Below are 19,917 nucleotides of genomic sequence, written 5' to 3'. Positions count from 1 at the left end.
CACATAGGGCTAATTGTGAGGGAGAACCTGCGTTCTTTTGCGAATAGAATGAAAGGGTCACCCTCATCACACGAGCATATTGGAAAACTATGAGTGATGTACGAAGCTGTGACGAAAGCACACTGGGAGACAACAGCTCTGTGGTGTTATTGTGAAACTTCCACTTATCCAAGGTATCCTGTGTCTGTCTGATGGCGGCGCTTCCCAGTCAGACAAGAGGTAGAAAGTGCACTTCTGTCCCACTTTATCTAATGTTGAATCCATCTCTAAGGTGTAGGTGGAAGCTCCTTTCTCAAGTAAACACAAGAACGTTGCCCGCATCTACACGCCAGGAGCTAACACCCACCCAGTAGTCTTTAAGAAAGTAAATGATTTTTGAACTTTTCCTTCCAGTCACTTTTGCTCCTATAATGTTTGAAGACAGCAATTGTTGTTAGATCACTGAAGAAAGCTCCTACGGATCAATCTGAAATGTCTAACGTCTGTCCGATAGCTGAGTCGTCATCCTGCCGTTGCAGGTTTTTATTTTATTTTGCAGTTTTTTATAGTGGTACTTGACTCAGGGCTTTTCAACAGAACCAGACTACTTCACTCATATTTTTTTATGTATAGGGAAATTAAGTGATGTGCCCAGAATCACAAGATGTTAAGCCAAGGCTGGGATTCGAAACTGGTCTCCTATGTTCCAAAGTCGAAAGCTCTAGATGTTAGACCACGGTAGTTACTGACCAAATGAGACCATGTATTGACAGCCAACTTGACCAACCTGAATATTAGCCTTTTAGAAGCATTGAGTCACTGGTTATCACCGTACTAGAAGACTTGTGCTCGGACATTCATGGCACCAGTGCCAAGGTGCGGGGATTCCTATGTCTATTGTCTTCATTGCTATTGACCATGTGATCATGTGCGACCAAGTGATGTTTTAGGGAGGAGGAATCTGCTGCTGGCGAGGTTTAGAGGAGCTTGAATCTGCAGAAAATATCCGATGTGGATTGTGCCTTTTTGACAGAACGATGTAAATCTATAAATATGCTTCATTCTAGTCTTCCCGTCAAGCATTTTCCTGGGGAAGTACTTGTGGTGCTGCACTTTCTCCTTATATTTATGTAGAGCCTACGAGACGGTGCAAGCTGTCTGACTGCAAAAGGCTGTTGTGGGCTTATCAAGAAAGTACAGGGGCTCACAGTTCGCTCATTGATTACTGCTGATTAGCTTTATTGTAACTCCTTGCTTCTTGGTCCATGCCTTTCCTTATCCCAGCTTTTCAATCAGGTGTTTGCACCTCCCTTAGAGCATAGGCTCTTTACTGATTTGCTGGCTTCTAACCTTACATTGCTAACTGTCACTGAACTACTTTTTTCTTTTTGCTTTAGTGTTCCATGAGAATGCATGTGTTTTCCAGCTCTCCCACATGTGCTTCTCCACCTTGCAAATGCCTGACTCCCAAATGCTCTGTGTCGCTTTCTCACTTATGTGCTTCTCTCCCCGTCCCCCGTGTTGCTCTCTCCATCTGCTGCTTTTCTCCTTCCACCACCCATTTGTTTTTGGGGAGGAGGGGGACCAGGCAGCATATTTCTACCAGTCCCTCCTTCCTTTTATTGTTTTTTACTTACCAATCCATCTCAGTTAGGTAAATTCAAATAAGGACTCCTGCATCATTGTATAGGCACACAAGCATAAGGATGCATGTGTGCACACACTTAATTCTGCGGCAGCTTCAGCCATTTCATTACACTGTTTTTGCTTGTCTTAACATTTAGCCAAGCGGCATAGCATCTTGCTGATACCTTACAGCATCACTAAAAGGCATTGACAAAGCAAATAGTTCCCATAGGCAAGACCTTATGGCTTTTACCAATGCTTGTTGTTTATCGTGAGCCACTGTTAAAACGAATACAGTCATTCGTAGTAAATGTTTTTAACAAGAGGCTGAAAGAAAGGTAAAGACTTGGCTATTTTTCAACGAGGAACAACTGGGTGTTCCAAAGCTTCTGTTGCTTTGACATGAAAGCACTTGTGGCCTTTGCGGGGAAGAAAAATGCACTTGCTGCACCGTTCACAGCGTCTCTGCTGCTCGAATAGTTCTATGAAATAATATATTTGTACAATTCCCTTTTCCGCAAGGAGAGTTAATGTTAGCCCATCAGCAGTGAGGTGTTCCTATTTGCATTTGAAAGGCTATCTCTGCTTTCTCGCCCAATGGACAGTTTCAGCCTCGAGGAATTGTGGAGCTTGTATTTGTGCCTTAACACTTTCTTTACGGATTTAAAACCTAGAATACAAAGTAATATTAGCTAAAATGCCAGAACAGGCTGAAGGTGTTATGCATGACATGAAGCCACTTGTCACATATGTTTAGAATGTTACAAAGCCACCCAGTCCATTTCGAAATCTGCTTCTTTCAACATAAAATCAAACGTAAACTCCGCTCAGATACTTTTGTGAGGGTTCACTCTTTCTTTTACATCCTGCATTAAAATGAGCAATGGCAGGAAGCTTGTATACTGAACTTCACAACCTCACAAGGTACAATATGGAGAGTAGCAGCACAGTGTTCCATAACACAAAGAATAAGTAAACATCAAGTGGAGTAGCAGGAGGAATCTCACACGATTCTCACTCCTACGGGACTAGTACAAGACCAGAAGTGAACACACTAAATAGGGAGCCAGAGAAGTTAAAGGACAGTTGTACACTCTCCATAAAAATACATAAACATACAAAAGCACACTGCACCTGGAAGAAACAGCAAAACCTCTACTAATATTGACATACAGTTGTGTACTCATATAGGACGATGATACCCTCCTACTTGGAGTGGTATGGTTCATCAGTGGGTTCCACATTTAGCACCGTAAATGTTGGCAATTTTACCTTTGGAAGGTTCGATAAGATGGATCAGGGCTTTGTGTAATTGTAATGGTAAATGTGTGAGTCTCAAAGGATGAGAGCCCTTGACATAAATGACAAGGAAACCTATGGAACCCACACCATTTGGAGGCAAACCCAGGTTTGCACAGGTTTGCATGTCTTTTTAAATCCAGGTTTGCATCAAAATGCATGGGTGAATGCATGGGAACGCCCTTGCTCCACCCATGTAACGCCTACCTAACGTAAAGTAATGCAAGGCAGCACTATGTGCTGTGCTGTGTTACTTTGTATTTACTAAACCATGCAAATCAACACAAAGTGGCTTTGCGTGGCTTAGGAAATGCCCAAAAAGGTTTTGGCGTCGGGGCTGCACCACCAATGTGAAAAAACCCGACGCAAAGTTTTAGTTAATCATCTTCAGATATTCAAGCACTAATTTATATTTCTCTAATACAACAGGAGAAGTACTATTCAGGGGAGGTACTCTTGGAGGCTCTGAATCTAGCCAAACAGCATTTTTGCACTCAATCCATAAATCTTCTGCAACAATAATCACAACAACGTATTCAAATCAATCCAAAGCACTTTCAGAATTGTAAAAGTCCTTTTGGTCTTTATATACCACTTTTCTGGCTCTTCTCTAAGCTTTGGAATGTTTTGTGTAAATGTAAGTGGATCAGACCTCGCCCATACAACCTGAAGCCTGTTCAGGGAGGCTGTGCTGATATTCAGATGCAAAAACAACGGTTGATGGACAGAATGCAGAACAATGTCATACATTCACCCCAGTACAGAGATCTGGGCCTAAATCCATCGTTTTTTTGCTCACCATGCCGTTCCAGTTTGAACCCAGCCATATGCAAATCAGTCTTGACCCTGTGCCTCATGGGAACAGTCCAGCCAGAACTGCCAAGCCAGGTCCTCCCTGGAATAGAAACAAGCATCCTAGGACCGGTTTTGGGGTTTCACCCCTCTTCAGCCAGGAGAGCTTGATTCCAGTGGCATGGAGAGCATGGGACTCACGTCTGAGCATACCCTTCCCACTCGGGGTGACAAATGCAAAAACAATAGCCTTTTTCCACGAGTCCGGATAGTGGCCGGGTCGGACACTGGTGACAGGGTGGTGCAGACTATACATTTTCGGAGGAAAAGAAAGGTTTTATACACCTCAGTATCCCAAGCCAGTCGTCTGGGTACCTTGGGATTGCTTGCGCAGCTGGTAGTATTCATCTCTGGATCTGCTGGCATTGCGCTAAATGGCTAACTGGCCTGGAGGAAGGCAGCATCACCAGTCTGCGTTCAGCGCCCACATTGGTGAACGCACAAGCTTGAAGATGGGCTGCTCATTGTTCATTACACCGTACCCTTACCTCCATCTTTTCTCCATGTGCTGTTCATATCCACAGCTCCCACACAAGTACATAATCTGTGCAAATGTCCACCATGTAACTGGTGCAGGTGTAGAACAAAGTTATCACTGGTGCGGTGAAGGATTTAAAAATGTAAATATGGATTTTTTTTTTCTCTCTCATCCTTTCATCTCGGGCTGGTGGTTAGGTAGTACGGTACTGGGCTGCCAGATCAATCCATGAGCTCGAAACACCACGTTTCTACCCCGTAGTGTTTTCCTTTGAAAAAGCAATGCATTCTGGATGGTGTAGTCTCCCTTTACGTCAACTGAACACCTGCAAATTATTTGAACGAGGAAAGCCCAAGAACGGATACACGGTGCTTGGCGTACACGGGAGACCCCGGAACCCTGTACTCATCGCACACAGATATACAACATTGAAGCCAATAAGTCAGGAAAGCATTAATTTGAGACACCCTCCCCATCCCCACTCCGGCTTTGACGCAGGTCTTTCCAAGTGCAAGAGGGACTTTTGGATGACATGCTCATTGCTCTTTTCTGTGGAGTGCAACGGCGTAGAGCACCCTGCAAGGAAAGCAAGGTACATTCACCAGCCACCCTGCAGAACAGCCCCCTTTCCCCTGCGCGAGGAGGGCCCCTCCCTCTCGTTGCACTGTGCGGCTTGAACAGAATCGCTGCTTCATGTAATGTGCTGCTAGCGGAGCCCAGACCCCCTCCCTGTCAGTCTCCCCCTCCCTCACCCCTCCACCCACAGTGTCTATTAGTCTCATCTCTTTAACGAACATTTCCACTGGAAACCCCCTGTCTATGTCCTTCCATCACTCTAGTCACCTTTTCCAAGAAGCAGCGCCGGCACCGGTTCCTGACCTGGCCGAGGCTGCAGCAGGTAAGCGGTGCTGGCAGTCTGTGTGCTCAGTGTTGCATCCGAGTGGCTGTTTTCAGGAAGTCTGCGTTAATGAGTAGGAGATGTTCTTGGAAAATACTATAAACGTGTGTATGATGAGCATGAGTGTAGTTGAGGGGCGTGTGCATGAAACGTTGTTTTAAGCACACACGTACATGTATGTGCATGTTGTGTGAGTTTGGGGTTGGTTCTACGAAAAAAAGGAGCGTGCACAGAAAAGTATCTGGCTGTATGTGTGTGCATTTGTGCCTACGGGTGCGTGCGTACGTGCATCCAGATATGGGCGTGTACGTGTATGAGAAGACACCGCAAAGTACACACACATGCAACCCTTGACACGACACCATTACATTTTTTTCAGGCAGTCCCCTAGCATGAGGGGCGAGACCGCCTTCCCGCTGCAGGGTAAGATGCTGGGTTCGTGGGTGTGAGGGGACCCGGGGGTCCCTGCTCCCTTCCGCGCAGAGCAGGGGAGGCCCCAGCCGGGGATGCCTCTCACAGCTGCTTTCTCACGGCCGCCGGCAGGTGTCTGTAACCATGGAGAGGGCGAGGAGGGACCAGTCAGGAGGGTGGAGGCGAGGGGCACTGATGTATGCCAGCCGTTCCCGTAAATAGGCAAACCATGGCCAAATAATCACTAACGAGGAGGAGGGGGGGGGGGGGGGCTGAACCCAGAGGAGGCGTTCGTTTGCTCTGATCCTCCAGGTGGGGGCACGACCCTGGGTGGTAGCTCAGCGGAGCCCAATTTAAATCCCGCGAAGAGGCGGAACCCATCTGCCGTGCCCAACCCACCTGCGGTGCTGGAAACCACCTTTACGCCAACATCGAGGGCACCCCACCCTATCCCACTGTCCGTTTGCGTGTGCACCTTGATTCTGAGTGGAAAAAATTCTCCAAAGAAAAGGCTGCAAATTAGGTTGTGCCATTTAGCGGTTTTCAATGAGGAGGCATCTTTTCAGAACAGGAAACGTGTTAATGAAAAACGTAAACGAGCAGAAAGATTGGATATGTAATTGTTTGCGGCGCGGGGGCATTTTTTAACTTTCATGTCTGAGTCCCGATATACTTCAGACGAGGAAATAATTAAACGTGTCTTTTACAAGGGAAGCCGGGCCTGGCAACCCTGGGGGGCATTGCATTGCTCTCTGAAGTCGGGGCTCCTCCGGGCTCGGTGGCTTCGGCAGGAACCCAAGTGGTCCAATGCCAGCTCTGAACCTGCTCGCCAGCTCTGTACCTGCTCACCAGCTTCACGAGCCGCCCTGCTCTACCCCATGGTATCTACGGCAACCCTTGTCCCGGAGGTGGCTGGCGAGCGCGGCGCGTGGCTCTGGAGACCGAATGCATCTCCCGCCAGCCGCAAGGCTTCCAGCAGCAGACGGGAACTGCACACGGGGGCGGCAGGTGAATTTTGGAACAAGTGGGACCTTCATACCGACTCCACCCAGCACTGAGCGAGTACGCAAGCTTGACCCTCCCTAGGCAGGGATATTGCCAATAAGGGTGCCGCGGGTGCAGTGACACCCGAGACCACCGATGTGAGCGGTCCACTGCACCCCGTTTATACATGTTTTCATGAGACTCTTGTTATACAGGCCAGTGTGAGAGTTTGATACCCTAGTCAAGGGTTCGGAGTTCTATATAAAACGAATTAGATTATACGACAATGCATGATAATTCGCAAATAACAATGAGACCAGCGGTGCATTTTGCACCAGGGACGTTGACATGATCTGATATGATATTAGGGGGATATCTTTTCCAATACTATTTTGAAACGAATTGAGCTGGATTTTTTTTGCAGCTTGGCAGTATACCACAACACAATATATAGTGTGGGTGTGCGGTTCTGAAAGGATCTCACGAAGGTGTCCAATGCTTCTGGTTATAAGACGGTGGCCAAGAGTATATCTTCTATGCATGTGTCTATCAGAAAATTATGCCTCAGCAGAACGACAGGCTGTCCAGTATTCATTTAATTCTGGCACACTGGAGAAGCCTTGCCTGTCTGATAATGTGTGCTAGAATGAAAATATATCAGTGATTAGTCATTTATTTCAAGAGGAATAACATCAGTTTAAAAAATGTGTCAGAAACTAAACTGTCCGTTCCTGTGTCAACCAATAGCCTATCCAAAGTTTTGGGCTAGAAAAAAAGATTCCATCCAAACTGCAATTGGTTCTGTGGTATAGCAAGGGACTGCCACGGCATGCCACATATATCCGAGCGTTGCTTTGATAATGCATGCTGCTGCAAACAATGTGATGCCGGATCGGCCAGTCTGCCAGTGAGCTGGCCAGGTATGGCACAATGGCAGTCATTGTTCCAGAGACTGGTCCTGTGAAGCCTGTCAGGGGTTCAGCGGGTCAGGGTTGTTCAATGGGCCAGTGGAACCTGATCAATTATGACTGGACTCCTCAATAGGCCAGTGGTGCTGCTTAAAATGTTAAGGCTGCTTAGGACGCCAGAGGTCAACACTGGTTACTGTGCCAGAGGGTGGCTAGGTCATATGTGAGGATTAGATGCATTGCTGTCACATGCCCATTTAAACGATCACATGTCCAGTTACTCCCAACACAGGCCTAGTAATACTAGAATTCACCCAAGTTCTCCCTTCACGTGGCAGGTATTACCATTGTATGCTTAGGTACTCCCACCACTTGTGATTTAGACTCATCAAATGCCCAGACACTGCCACCAGTGCCATCCAGTCTAACGCCAGGCATGGTTGAGAGTCACAAGATGGACCTCTTGCTCTTATTAGCGCTGATGGACTGGTTCTCGTGAGAGTGTGGGTGTCCCGGGTCCATGTAGATGTCTGCTTGGACAAGAAGTGAGGATGTTTCTCTGGAGCCAGGGAGCACAGATGGATTACCCACTCGTCCAGCAGGGCGCTGTGCTGCAGTAGACAGGCCTTAATTTTGACGACAAGAAAACGTGTTTCGGTAGATTCCCTGTTCTCCCCAGGTCTAGGCTGCAAGAAAGCTATATAGTCCAAGTCCTTGCTATTTAGTGTGTCGAAGCCTGGGAGAGACAAGCAGATTTTGAGTATATTGGCCGTTCGTGGCAGGAGCCTTAGCGTGCCTTTTAACTTGCTCATTTTTAACTTCACGAGTGCTGCCAACGGAGCTGTTGCCTAATCAACCATTGGTGACTGCTGCCTGAGGGAATCTAATATGGGACTGCGAGGACCAGCAGCCCCGTAACTGCAACCAGCTGTGTCCTCTTCCCGTACTCCCGCCCTGACGCTATAAGACTCCTCACGGCCCCCGCTTCGCGGGAGCCGTTCGTGGCTGGAGCCTTAGCGTGCTTTTTAACTTGCTCATTTTTAACTTCATGAGTGCTGCCAACGGAGGTGTTGCCTAATCAACCATTGGTGACTGCTGCCTGAGGGAATCTAATACGGGACTGCGAGGACCAGCAGCCCCGTAACTGCAACCAGCTGTGTCCTCTTCCCGTACTCCCACCCTGACGCTATAAGACTCCTCACGGGCCCCGCTTCGCGGGTGCCGTTCGTGGCTGGAGCCTTAGCGTGCCTTTTAACTTGCTCATTTTTAACTTCACGAGTGCTGCCAACGGAGGTGTTGCCTAATCAACCATTGGTGACTGCTGCCTGAGGGAATCTAATACGGGACTGCGAGGACCAGCAGCCCCGTAACTGCAACCAGCTGTGTCCTCTTCCCGTACTCCCGCCCTGACGCTATAAGACTCCTCACGGCCCCCGCTTCGCGGGAGCCGTTCGTGGCTGGAGCCTTAGCGTGCCTTTTAACTTGCTCATTTTTAACTTCATGAGTGCTGCCAACGGAGGTGTTGCCTAATCAACCATTGGTGACTGCTGCCTGAGGGAATCTAATACGGGACTGCGAGGACCAGCAGCCCCGTAACTGCAACCAGCTGTGTCCTCTTCCCGTACTCCCGCCCTGACGCTATAAGACTTCTCACGGGCCCCGCTTCGCGGGACGCACGCGGGCGCGCACCGGGCGAAGCCCGGGCCAAGGGCGGGCCCGTCTGAGCCCGTCCGAGATCGTCAGAGAACGGAACGGGACCCTCCTCTAACAACTACAGATTAAGGGCAGTCATCGAACTATCGAGGGTAAGCCCTAGCTCCTAGTTTGTATTCTAGAGGGATATTTGTCAACTGAGGTCGCTAGCAATACCTAGTAATGGATACATTTGCTAAAAAGGATGGACCCACTATGCAATCGCCCGGGGGTGCTCTAATGGGAACTTTAGATACTTTTTTAGTGCGAGTACAATCAGTGCTTGCCAAGGACATAGAACTAACTGAAAAAAGATTATCTTTAGACATCCTTTGTGATAAGAGGTCTTCTCTGGGAAACATGGCCAACATAAGATCACCACCGTGTCGCCAGTCTGTTATGTCGAATTCTCAGGGTTCAATATCTTCTCTGGTGGAGGAGCGCACTGGGCAAATAATGACATGTTCCCCAACCTTAATCGAAATACCGGGTGAAATCGAAGATATTTTGAATACTGATAAAATGGTCCCAATCTCTAAGCCTTTACCAAGCATAAAGACCCGCTCTGCCAGTAAAGTGAAAACGGTTCCTGTCCATCAACAATTAGTCCAAACCTTGAAAAAATAACGTAGGGAAAACCAACAGACTGCCGCTGGGAAAAATGCTAAGCCTGACCTTGCTTCTGTTTCAAGGAAGGACATAGTTCCATGCTCTAAACCTATAACTGCTGAGGCGAGGGCAAACTCATCATTACTTCTGGGGACAAAAACTGCGGAAGATACAGATGTAATGTTTTGGAAAAAATTGGAAAGTATTGTAAAGAATTTATGTGATCCAATTTATGAAAGGCTAGGCTCCATCGAAAGTAGGCTTGTATGTATGGAACTTTCACTTGCCTCAGCCCAGTCACGGGGAGGTAGAGAGGGTGCGGGTCTGCAAAAGGAGTGTCCTTGTGTGATAGGTCAATGCACTGAGATTAAATCTACCACTGATAATCCAACAAGTGGTATTGTGAAAGATAATCCCCCTATTTCGAAGGTGCCACAAGCTATCTCAGTCGCTGGCAATCAGCCAAGAGCTGAACATCTTCCACCACGTGTTGTATCACATAGTCCCGGGGCAGGTAGAGTTAGAACTGCCAAGCAGCCAACACCTGTACAGCCTTTAGCGCAGGCTTCATCAGGCTTAATTGACATACATCTACCCCCCGAAGCAGCCCCCTATGTGGTGGTGTTAACAGGGGTTCCACCATTGGTTAATGGAACAAGGGAACCTTATAGGGACCTAAAGAAAAATGTACATTTTGGCTCAATGTTAAGCGACCATTGCCGGCCCATATGTGTGCTGAAATTTTGTACGCTAGAAGAGTAAATTGGGTGGGCAGGAGATCTAAGATGATAAAGGGGGATTGCATCATCATTAATTTCAGGGATAGGCGTTGTGTGGAATATATCTGCTCCTGGCCCCAGGATGATTCTTCATCTTTAATCTGCACAATGCCACTGTCTTATTTTTACGCTCCCCTATCTCTGCCCCCAGGAGGGGTAACACGTGGGGGACCTTTGAGAAATGGATGTTCTTTGGAGGACATAAGGTCCATTAATAGATTTGATGTGTTATCCGGGTTAGCGGACTGTGATTGACTGAACGATGGAAGAGGATATCCCAATCATGAAAAGCAATCTGTATCTCGAGAGATAGAGGAGGGTATAAAGCAAGGTGTGTGGTCTATAATAGATAGTAACAGAGACGATATTGAGCTTTCTGCTCTAATAAATACTATCGGGGCTGGGGAACGAGGCCTACAAGTTGTGCCACAAAAAGAAATGTTAAGTAATGTGGGTAATCTACCTTTTAGGAATGGTGCAGCTACTCCTCCCATGTTAAATATAAGGAGTGACGAAGGGGGTATTAATGCTGCAGGTCACATTACGTTTTTATCCTGGAATGTGGCAGGCGTGGGATCTAAACTATCTTCTCCTCTTTGGTCAGATTTTATTAACGAGCATGACATTTGTCTTTTTCAGGCGACATGGTCACTAGAGCCCGTGTTTATGTTGGGTTATTTGAATTTTTTTGTCCCAGCGGAGAAAAGGGCCAAGGGTCGGCCAGTAGGAGGCTTGGTTATTTGGATTAAACAAAGTTTGGAGTGTAACATCCAACCTGTCCAAACTCAGAATAATGACATTTTGGGAATCAGGTTGAATTTCCCGCCAAATTTTTAAATTGTTATATATAATGTGTATGCAAGGGGCTTACCAGGCGGGAAAAGATCGGAGGTGGTTTCAGCACTAAACACCCTCGTTGAATCCAGCCCCATTGATGTGCTCCCATTGATTGCGGGAGATTTTAATACGACTTTCGAGCCACTGGGGCCTCATGACATGCTTCTAACAGAGGAGGAAGACCTTAGATGGGGCGTCCCACAGCTTGAGATAAAGGCAGTCAGCAAATGGACAGAGGCGGCCCTGTATCTGAAAGGGTTTTGCCTGGGTAACCAACTGAGGGCAGCAAACGGCAGAACCATATCAGACAGGACATGTAGCAAAACATACGATAATGGTACCAGGGCAAGTAACATAGATTACCTTCTGGTCCACTTGAAGATGTGGTATACCCTAGTGGATATGGTGGTTATGTCACGGATTGAAAGTGACCACAATCCATTAGTTGGTACTTTTAATTTGGGTTTGGGAGATAGAATGGATCGAGTTTCTGAAATGGCATGTCCAGCTGCTGCTTTATCAAATGATGAACGCCACCTTAAGTGGCATAAAGTTGCAGAGCATCCTGATCTCTTAGACAGCACTAAAACTAACGTTGAAGACGCGCTGACATCAATAATGGCAGGAGGTACTAAAAGTCAACCTCTAGCTGTAATTGAGAAAATACATGAAAAATTGTTTGCCAACCTTAAATCCTGCTTTTGCAGACCCTTTTCAGGAAAAAAAGTCCCTAGAAGCAAACAGGAGGTATGGTACAACGCCTCCTGTAAACTAGCTCGTAGTGATCTGGGGCTTGCTCTGAAATTAAAAGATCCAAGCAAGATTAAAGCAGCTCGCAACACCTATAGAAAGATCCAATGGAAAGCAAAAAAGGAATGGGAAGAGAGCGAGTGGCAAGACCTAAAGACAGCATGTATTGACAAAAATCAGAAAAAGTTTTGGGATACATTTAAATGGAAGAGGGGTGAAATTACTGACAGCCTGCACAATCATGTTCCCCAGAGGTCCTGGGTCAAATTTTTCAAGCCACAATATGCAAAAGGTGTTGAGGAAGTCAGTATGCCTCACCAGGAGAGGGTGTTTTACAATAATCCTGTTTTTGGTGTTGAGGAGGTTGATATGGCGCTTGATACGGTAACCCAGGGACGTGCACCCGGCATGGATTGTATCCCGGCCGACGTATTTTGCACAATAGACAAAGATGGCGTCTATATATCATCCATCTAGCTAATGCTATAGCTCAGGGAATGGACATTCCCCAATCCTGGAAAGGTGCCGAAATTGTCCCGATATATAAAAAAAGGGGATAAATCGCTGGCCAGTAATTACAGGCCCATCAGTTTGATTGATGCCATGCAAAAAAATTTGGGCCGGCTGGTCTTGGGCAGAATCCAGACCTGGATGGAGGATAGTAATATTTTAAGTCCTCTCCAGGCTGGGTTCCGCCCAAAAACCAGCACTATAGACCAGGTTTTCAGGTTTATTGTCCTCTATTGGAGGACCGTGGTCTTAGGAAAAGGGGTTCTGTACGCAGTGTTTGTCGACTTGCGGGCGGCATTTGATCTAGTTCCGCGTAGCAAACTGTGGCAAGTACTGGAGGGGCTGGGGATGGCACCGGAGTTGTTGGCATTGGTCGTTCGTTTGCATGAGGACAATTTTGCCCGGGTACGGTGGGGACGGCAGGGTGAGGTTACGGAGTCCTTCCCCGTAGAGCGAGGAGTTCGTCAGGGTTGTGTTTTGGCACCGACCCTGTTCTCGCTCTTCGTGAACAGGGTGGCCGAATTCCTCTCCCGGGTCCCCTCGGATGCCCCGGCTATGGCAGGTAATCGCATTCCAGTCCTCATGTTCGCGGACGACACCTTGCTGATCTCTAAAACTCCGAGTGGCCTGCAGCTTACCCTCCGGGGCTTTGAAGAGTTTTGTTGGCTACAAGGTCTGGAAATAAATGTTGCCAAGACCAAGTTTATGGTCCTTAACGGTCCTAACCCGTGTAGGTCTCACAAACCCTTCAATGGTGTAATCCTTATGAATGGTTTTCCTTTAGAGCAGGTTGACGCATTCACTTACTTGGGAGTCACGCTACAGAAGAATATGCGTTGGAAAAGCCAATTAGATTTGTCTATATTGAAGTTCCAACAACAGACAGGTTTCCTCTTAAAAAGATTCAAAACCTCGCAGACACAACCAATTGGCCCACTCCTCGAGATATACTCGATGAAGATTCGCAGCTCGTCCTTATATGGTTCTGAGCTATGGGGGTATGGCAATAACCCAAAACGTTTGAACGTTATGGAGAGCGAGTTTATTCGGAAAGTTGTCGGTGTGCCGCAAAGTACACCCTTGTTACCTCTTTTTTGGGACCTTGGTTTGAAACCCTTACAAGACACAGCTAATTTGCGGCCTCTGCTGTATTGACGTAGGGTTTGGTCAACCAAGGAGCTTAAGCATTATGCTATGGGCCTAAAGGATATTATGGAAAAAGATCTTTTTCATAAGATAGACTGGCTGAGGTCTATAAAATCATTACTCTATAGACTGGGATGGAGCAACCTATGGGATGATCCCCAAAATGCGGTGTTCCCTTCAAAAGAAACTCTTAAAGCTAAGTATTAGGAATTGATCGGTTTGGAATCAGTTTCTAAGGGGAGCACATCCCACTTAACAGCCATATTCCTAGAAATTAAGGCCTACCCTAGACAGGAACCATTTTGGGGCTTGATTGAAGCACCAACTGACCGTAAATTTTACTTCCAGTTTAGAATAGGTACCCTCCCGATTTGCACTTTTACATCTAAATGGGTTAAAGGGCCCCAGGACAAATGTCCCAAGTGTTTGGATACGATTGAATCTTTGAGTCATTTTGTGTTCTTTTGTCCCCTTTCTGTGCTCCCACGCAAAAAATGGGTACTACCTGTCTGTCGACTAATAGGCATCCAAAGGCATGAGGAGGCCATAAGAATCCTGTGTACAGATCCGAGCCCGACAATTGCAATAGCAATGGAAAAATATATAAAGTGGGCTTGGATAATACGGTCCAGACAGATCAATACTAAAGTGCCCAACGAATAGGCGCCCGTACTTACTTATTTACTTGTTCATATATTTATCCATTCATATATACAAAATCTTTAGTCTAGGATATCTTGTTGTTTTGATTGTTTATTCTAGAGGTGGACTAAACATTGTTGTATAAATATGAAATGTCTCTATCCATTTGGATGTATAGGCATCAACACTGTTTATTAAAAATGGAGAATAGCGCAACTCATGGCGTTTAAGTATAAAAATTATGTTGATAATTATGTTTTGTTTTAACTCGTAACGATGTAAATGGTTGACGTATGACACTTTTATGACTTAATTGTCGAATAAAGTTTTTGAATTGATTACCCACTCGTCCAGCAGGGCGCTGTGCTGCAGTAGACAGGCCTTAATTTTGACGACAAGAAAACGTGTTTCGGTAGATTCCCTGTTCTCCCCAGGTCTAGGCTGCCAGAAAGCTATATAGTCCAAGTCCTTGCTATTTAGTGTGTCGAAGCCTGGGAGAGACAAGCAGATTTTTAGTATATTGGACCTGTTTAAAATGCCCCAGGAGTCTCGAGAGTTATAAGTAGGACGAAAGATGAAAGTGGTGGCGGACGCGGGGATATATTCATCTCAGTCTTATTATTGTATCGCCCTTGTGCGTTGCTGAAGACAAGATTTAACCGTGTGCAGCCAAATTGGCTTTTTTCTTGTGAGGAACGCCTCTCTTGGTCCACTTTTGAATGGCTGGCGTGAGTTGAACGCAGTAAACATTTTGAGTTGGGAACTGGACAGAGCTCATCCATAATCCTAGAGCTGCATGAGCAGCAAAGTGTTTTGGGTTTTGGCTATTTCCTTCCTGATGGGTCTCCTCGATGTGTAAGACTACCGGGGGTCTCGTTGACTTGTTAAGTTATTATCGGGGAGCGTGGCTGATCTGTAGCTGGTAAAAGTTAGGTGGATGCCCTACTTTCCTGGGTACTTGTTACCCATGTGGGGGCTATGCTTCTAGTTTGACAGATTCCTGGGGACGGTAGGGCTAGCTGGTTGTTGGGTTGCTTTTCTGTGCTGTTCAGAGTTCTGATTGCCTGCTCTTTAGGTGTCGTTGTGGGGGCCTCTTTCCTCAGTTGTTTTAGGGTGCTTAGCTTCTTAGGTACTCGCAAATTCAGATATTAGTTAGTGGCACCCTGCGTGACCCCGAGTTCCTGCAGTTCAGTGCTACGGGCCGTTGTTTTAAAGAGTTTGAGGCTTGGTAGGCCGTGACGTTATCTGTGTTGTTCTGTGTATTGTGTTGTGAAAATGTCCTCTGTTGCACCGGGGAGCGGGCATCAATCTTGGTGTTTTGAGGGTGTCTGAAAAGGGGTAGAATTGTGGGCCTTCCTGGCTCTTCAGTTTCCTGATCTCAAGCAAGATCACAGGCCGCATATGGTAGTTGAATGTTTATTCAGATAGTAGGAACAACAGCTTCAAACGTCCTCCCTCTCCAGCAACCAACGCTCTCTCCACCGCCCGGAAAACCTCTTACAGAACTCTACAGTGGAACTAGCAACGGTTACTAGGATACAACACATCTCCCTTTCCCACAACAACAAAAAAACCATATACAATGAACAATGATACAATTAATAACATAACTGAATGCATGTGCCACACAGCTAATATGTATCATAGTCTCACAACAAACATACTACTGTAAATCATCTTGTTGTGGGATACTGACATGCAAGTCCTAAAATAGTATGTTTGCAAACATATATAATCATCTTGCCACTTGGGCCTCCTCCTAATACATTCATTATCACTACCTATGGCCATAGATCTGGTAGGTTTGTTCTTATTTTTCAAAGCAGTGCAATTTTCTAAAATTCTTGCCGCACCTCAATCAGTCTTCCTCAACCACACATTCAGTTCAAGTTCATTACGCAGTGTGATTCTATGAACATTCCACTTCTTCCCATCATCCAACCATACATTATTACCAGACACCCTCTCCACACACTTTGGCTTAGACCACTTGGATAATCCCACTTTTTGAGTGCCCATTCTGCTGCTCCTCACCCAATCACCAATGATGAAAGTACATGGTCCCCTCCTCAACCTGTCATTGTGTCTCCTCACATACTTATCGTGATACTCCTTTACCCTGCATTCCAACCTCCTCTTATCCACACTTCGTGTCACATCCCTCAACATCCATGCCGGTGAGACCTTTGGCACCTGCTTGTCTACCCTTCAAAAGCATATAAGGAGTTTCCACTGTGACAGAATGGGGTGTGCAGCGGTAGCTCCACAACATCTCCTTGACCGCTTCTTCGCAATGTCCGCCAGATCCTTCACATAACTGTATTCACTCCTTTAACACACTGTTAAATCTATCAACAAGACCAATTTCTCTAGGATGATTTTTTCTAGATACTGTTTGAACTCAACCGCAATACATTGTGGCCTGTTGTCTGTAATTAGTGTTTCAGGGCACCCTTCCCTGCGAAAAATTAGATCACAAAAATCAATTATATTAGCTGTTTTAATTTCTCCCGTAAACGCCCCTTCTGGCCACTTAGAATAGTAATCTATTAATACAAGTGCATACTTGTAATTCACTCCCTTGGCTAAGAAAAGACCACTGCTGTCCATTGCCACTCTCTGCCATGGTCTGTCTGGTAATTTGGTTGATACAATGGGAGATTCTTCAGATTGATGGGAATTGTCACTGCACAGGCAATCTATGCAATCCCGCACATACCTCTCCATAACTCTGTCCATCCCCGACCACCAAAAAGTCTCCCTTGCTCTTCTTTTTATGCCTGACATACCATTATGTCCTTTGTGCAACAACTCAAGTAGCTTGGACCGTAATCTCCCTGGTACCACCAATCTACCATTCCTACATACCACATCATCCTCAACAGAAAGTTCTGACCATATCATTCCAAATTCTTCAAAATCTCTCTTCAGGCATAGCCTGGATTTTGACGATTTGGACATTTCCTCCAATACTCGCTTCAAAACATTGTCCTCCCTTACTGCTTGTTTCCACTGAAGCTCAGTTATGGCACCATTACAAGATTCATCTACACTGGCCACAACACACTCTTCAAACATTTCATCATCTTCATCCATACACCGCAAAGGCACGCGAGATAAACAATCGGCATTAATGTTCCGATTGCCAGGGACATAGTTCAACATAAAATCATAACCCTATAATCTGTACAACCACTTAGCAATTCTGGGTGTTGCTTTGTCTGCCCCTTTAATTGTGAATAAATCAATCAACGGTTTGTGGTCAGATCTTACTTCAAAATGAGTACCCCAAACATAAGTTTTGAAATAATTAACAACACACTAAAGCCTCGTTTTCAATGACTGAATGCGTGGGCTCCGCTCCCTTCAATGTGCGTGAAGCAAATGCCACTACTCATTCTTGACCTTGTCCCTTTGCTTCAATACAGCCCCTAATCCATAAGCACTGGCATCCACAACAATTATACTTTGATTGTGCGGGTCAAAAGGTTTTAAGGCTACTGCTTTTATTATGTGTTCCTTGATATCATTGAAGGCATTTTGGCACTGACACGACCACACAAACTTGCTACCTTTTTTCATTAGTTCTCTTAAAACATGAACTTTGTCAGCAAAGCAATGAACAAATTTCGAGTAGAACTCGGCTAACCCGAAGAATGAACGTAACTGTTCTTTATCGTTAGGCGTAGGTTCATTTTCGATGACATCCAATAACTTTTTCTTGGGTCTTACCCCCTCGCCAGACAAAGTATGTCCTAAATAATCAATTTCCTTGATGCCAAACTTGCATTTGCTGGTACCTCCCATCAGACCCACCTCTTGCAATTTTCCTAGGGTCTTATCCAAAATTTCATCATGTTGTGCACGATTGGAGCCCCAAACTAGCATGTCATCCTGAAACACTAAGGGGCATATTATCAACGTTCTGTGCGTGAGAATTGTTATCGCCGGCTATCGCAGATAATTATCTCCATGCTAGCGCTGTATGAACAATGCATAGCGCATTGGCGATAATTATTCTTGCGATAGCGTTGTTTTCAATGGAACATCGCTGGAAAACCAGCGATGTTCCATGGAAATCGACGATAACCTTGCTGATACAACCCCGTGGTCGTATCAGCATAATCCACCTCCAATACAAAGTATAGGTAAGTCAGCATTTTTGCAGATGTTAGTTTTTGGCGAAAAGAGCGTTTTTCGCCAAAAACTAACGTCTGCAAAAATGCCTGGGCCTCCTTGTAAATATCGCGTTGTGCACATCAGCGATATTTACAAGGTTTTTCTGCCCAGTGACGCCCACTTTGCATCTCATTAGAGATGCAAAGGGAGGCGTCGGGTAAAAGGGTGCTAACATGCGCTAATGCATGTTATCACCCTCTTGTTAATAGGGCGAAAACATTATCACCGCCTTTTTGGCTTTTAAAGCCAAAAAAGTGGAGATAAGGCCCTTGATAATATGCCCCTTAAACTTTTGACATTTTTCCTAAAATGTTACACATTACCCTCTGAAAAATTGCAGAAGCAAACGCTAAACCAAAGGGCATCTATTTGAATTGAAATGCACCTTCAGGAGTTATGAATTATGTTAAATGTTTAGACGTGGGATGTAATCGTATTTGATGGTATGCACTGGATAAATCAAATAAAGAGAAATACTAAGCATTGGTAACAGACAATACCATCTCATTGATGTGAGGGAATGGATAGCAATCAACCCAAATATTGAGGTTGAGGTCCCTCAGATCCACACAAATGCGCATATTTCCATCCAACTTGCGCACTAAAGCAATGGGACTAAGCCATTCGGATGACTCTATGGGTTCTATAATTTGTGTTTCACACAACCTATGAAGTTGCTCCTTCAATTTACCTCTGAGCGCAAGTGGCACATTTCTCACCTTGTGTGCACATGGTATGCCATTGGGTTTCAGCAGAATTCGGTGCTCAAATATGGTTAAACAACCTGACTTATCCCCAAACAATTTAGGATACTTGGCACTCAACCTAGATTTCTCTGCATCTTCTGTTAGTAATACCTGTTGGGGGTGATTTGGGTCTCGTACAATTCCCAATATTTTTTGTTCGCACCAACTCAATAATGCCCTACCCTTTTCTACAACATATACTTTAGTTTCAATATCCGTGTTTTTTTGGACAATTTGCAGTTAAAAATCCCAACAATGGAAGTTTAATGCCACAATAACCAACCGGTTCTATATCCGGAGTATTCAATTTACACCCCCTCCACATTTTTCCATGTGTCCTTGCCGATGATGGTGTAAGGCGAACATGAATCTGCCCAAACAAATATTTTAGTTCTATTAATTTCCAAAGTGCATTTAGTTGGTCTATAGTCTTCAAGAATCTCATTGATGGTATCTTCGCACACCACCATAACTTCCACGGCATCAATTTCACTACTTGACTCATCTTCACTGTGTACAGATCGTTTCCACCCATCCGGTGAACCCGATTTGCACATACGCACATTTGGTGGAAGACCCTTTGACACTAGTC

At 45.6% G+C, this 19,917-nt stretch overlaps 1 protein-coding gene across 3 annotated transcripts in view; it reads left to right on the top strand.

Moving 5' to 3' along the window:
• Nucleotides 1–4,917: 4,917 nt before the first annotated feature.
• Nucleotides 4,918–19,917, top strand: part of LOC146860497 (uncharacterized) — a 574,354-nt gene continuing 559,354 nt past the window's right edge. For all 3 annotated transcript variants that reach the window (XM_085644405.1, XM_085644406.1, XM_085644407.1), the window contains exon 1: nucleotides 4,918–5,132. In XM_085644405.1, the coding sequence (XP_085500531.1) occupies nucleotides 5,054–5,132 (79 nt within the window). In that variant the 5' untranslated portion in view covers nucleotides 4,918–5,053. The remainder of the gene's footprint in view (nucleotides 5,133–19,917) is intronic.

The sequence above is a fragment of the Triturus cristatus genome, chromosome 3_1, assembly GCF_964204655.1.
Source record: "Triturus cristatus chromosome 3_1, aTriCri1.1, whole genome shotgun sequence".
Lineage (NCBI taxonomy): Eukaryota > Metazoa > Chordata > Amphibia > Caudata > Salamandridae > Triturus > Triturus cristatus.
Note: the sequence above shows the minus strand (reverse complement) of the source record. Positions and strands in the feature narration are given on the sequence as shown.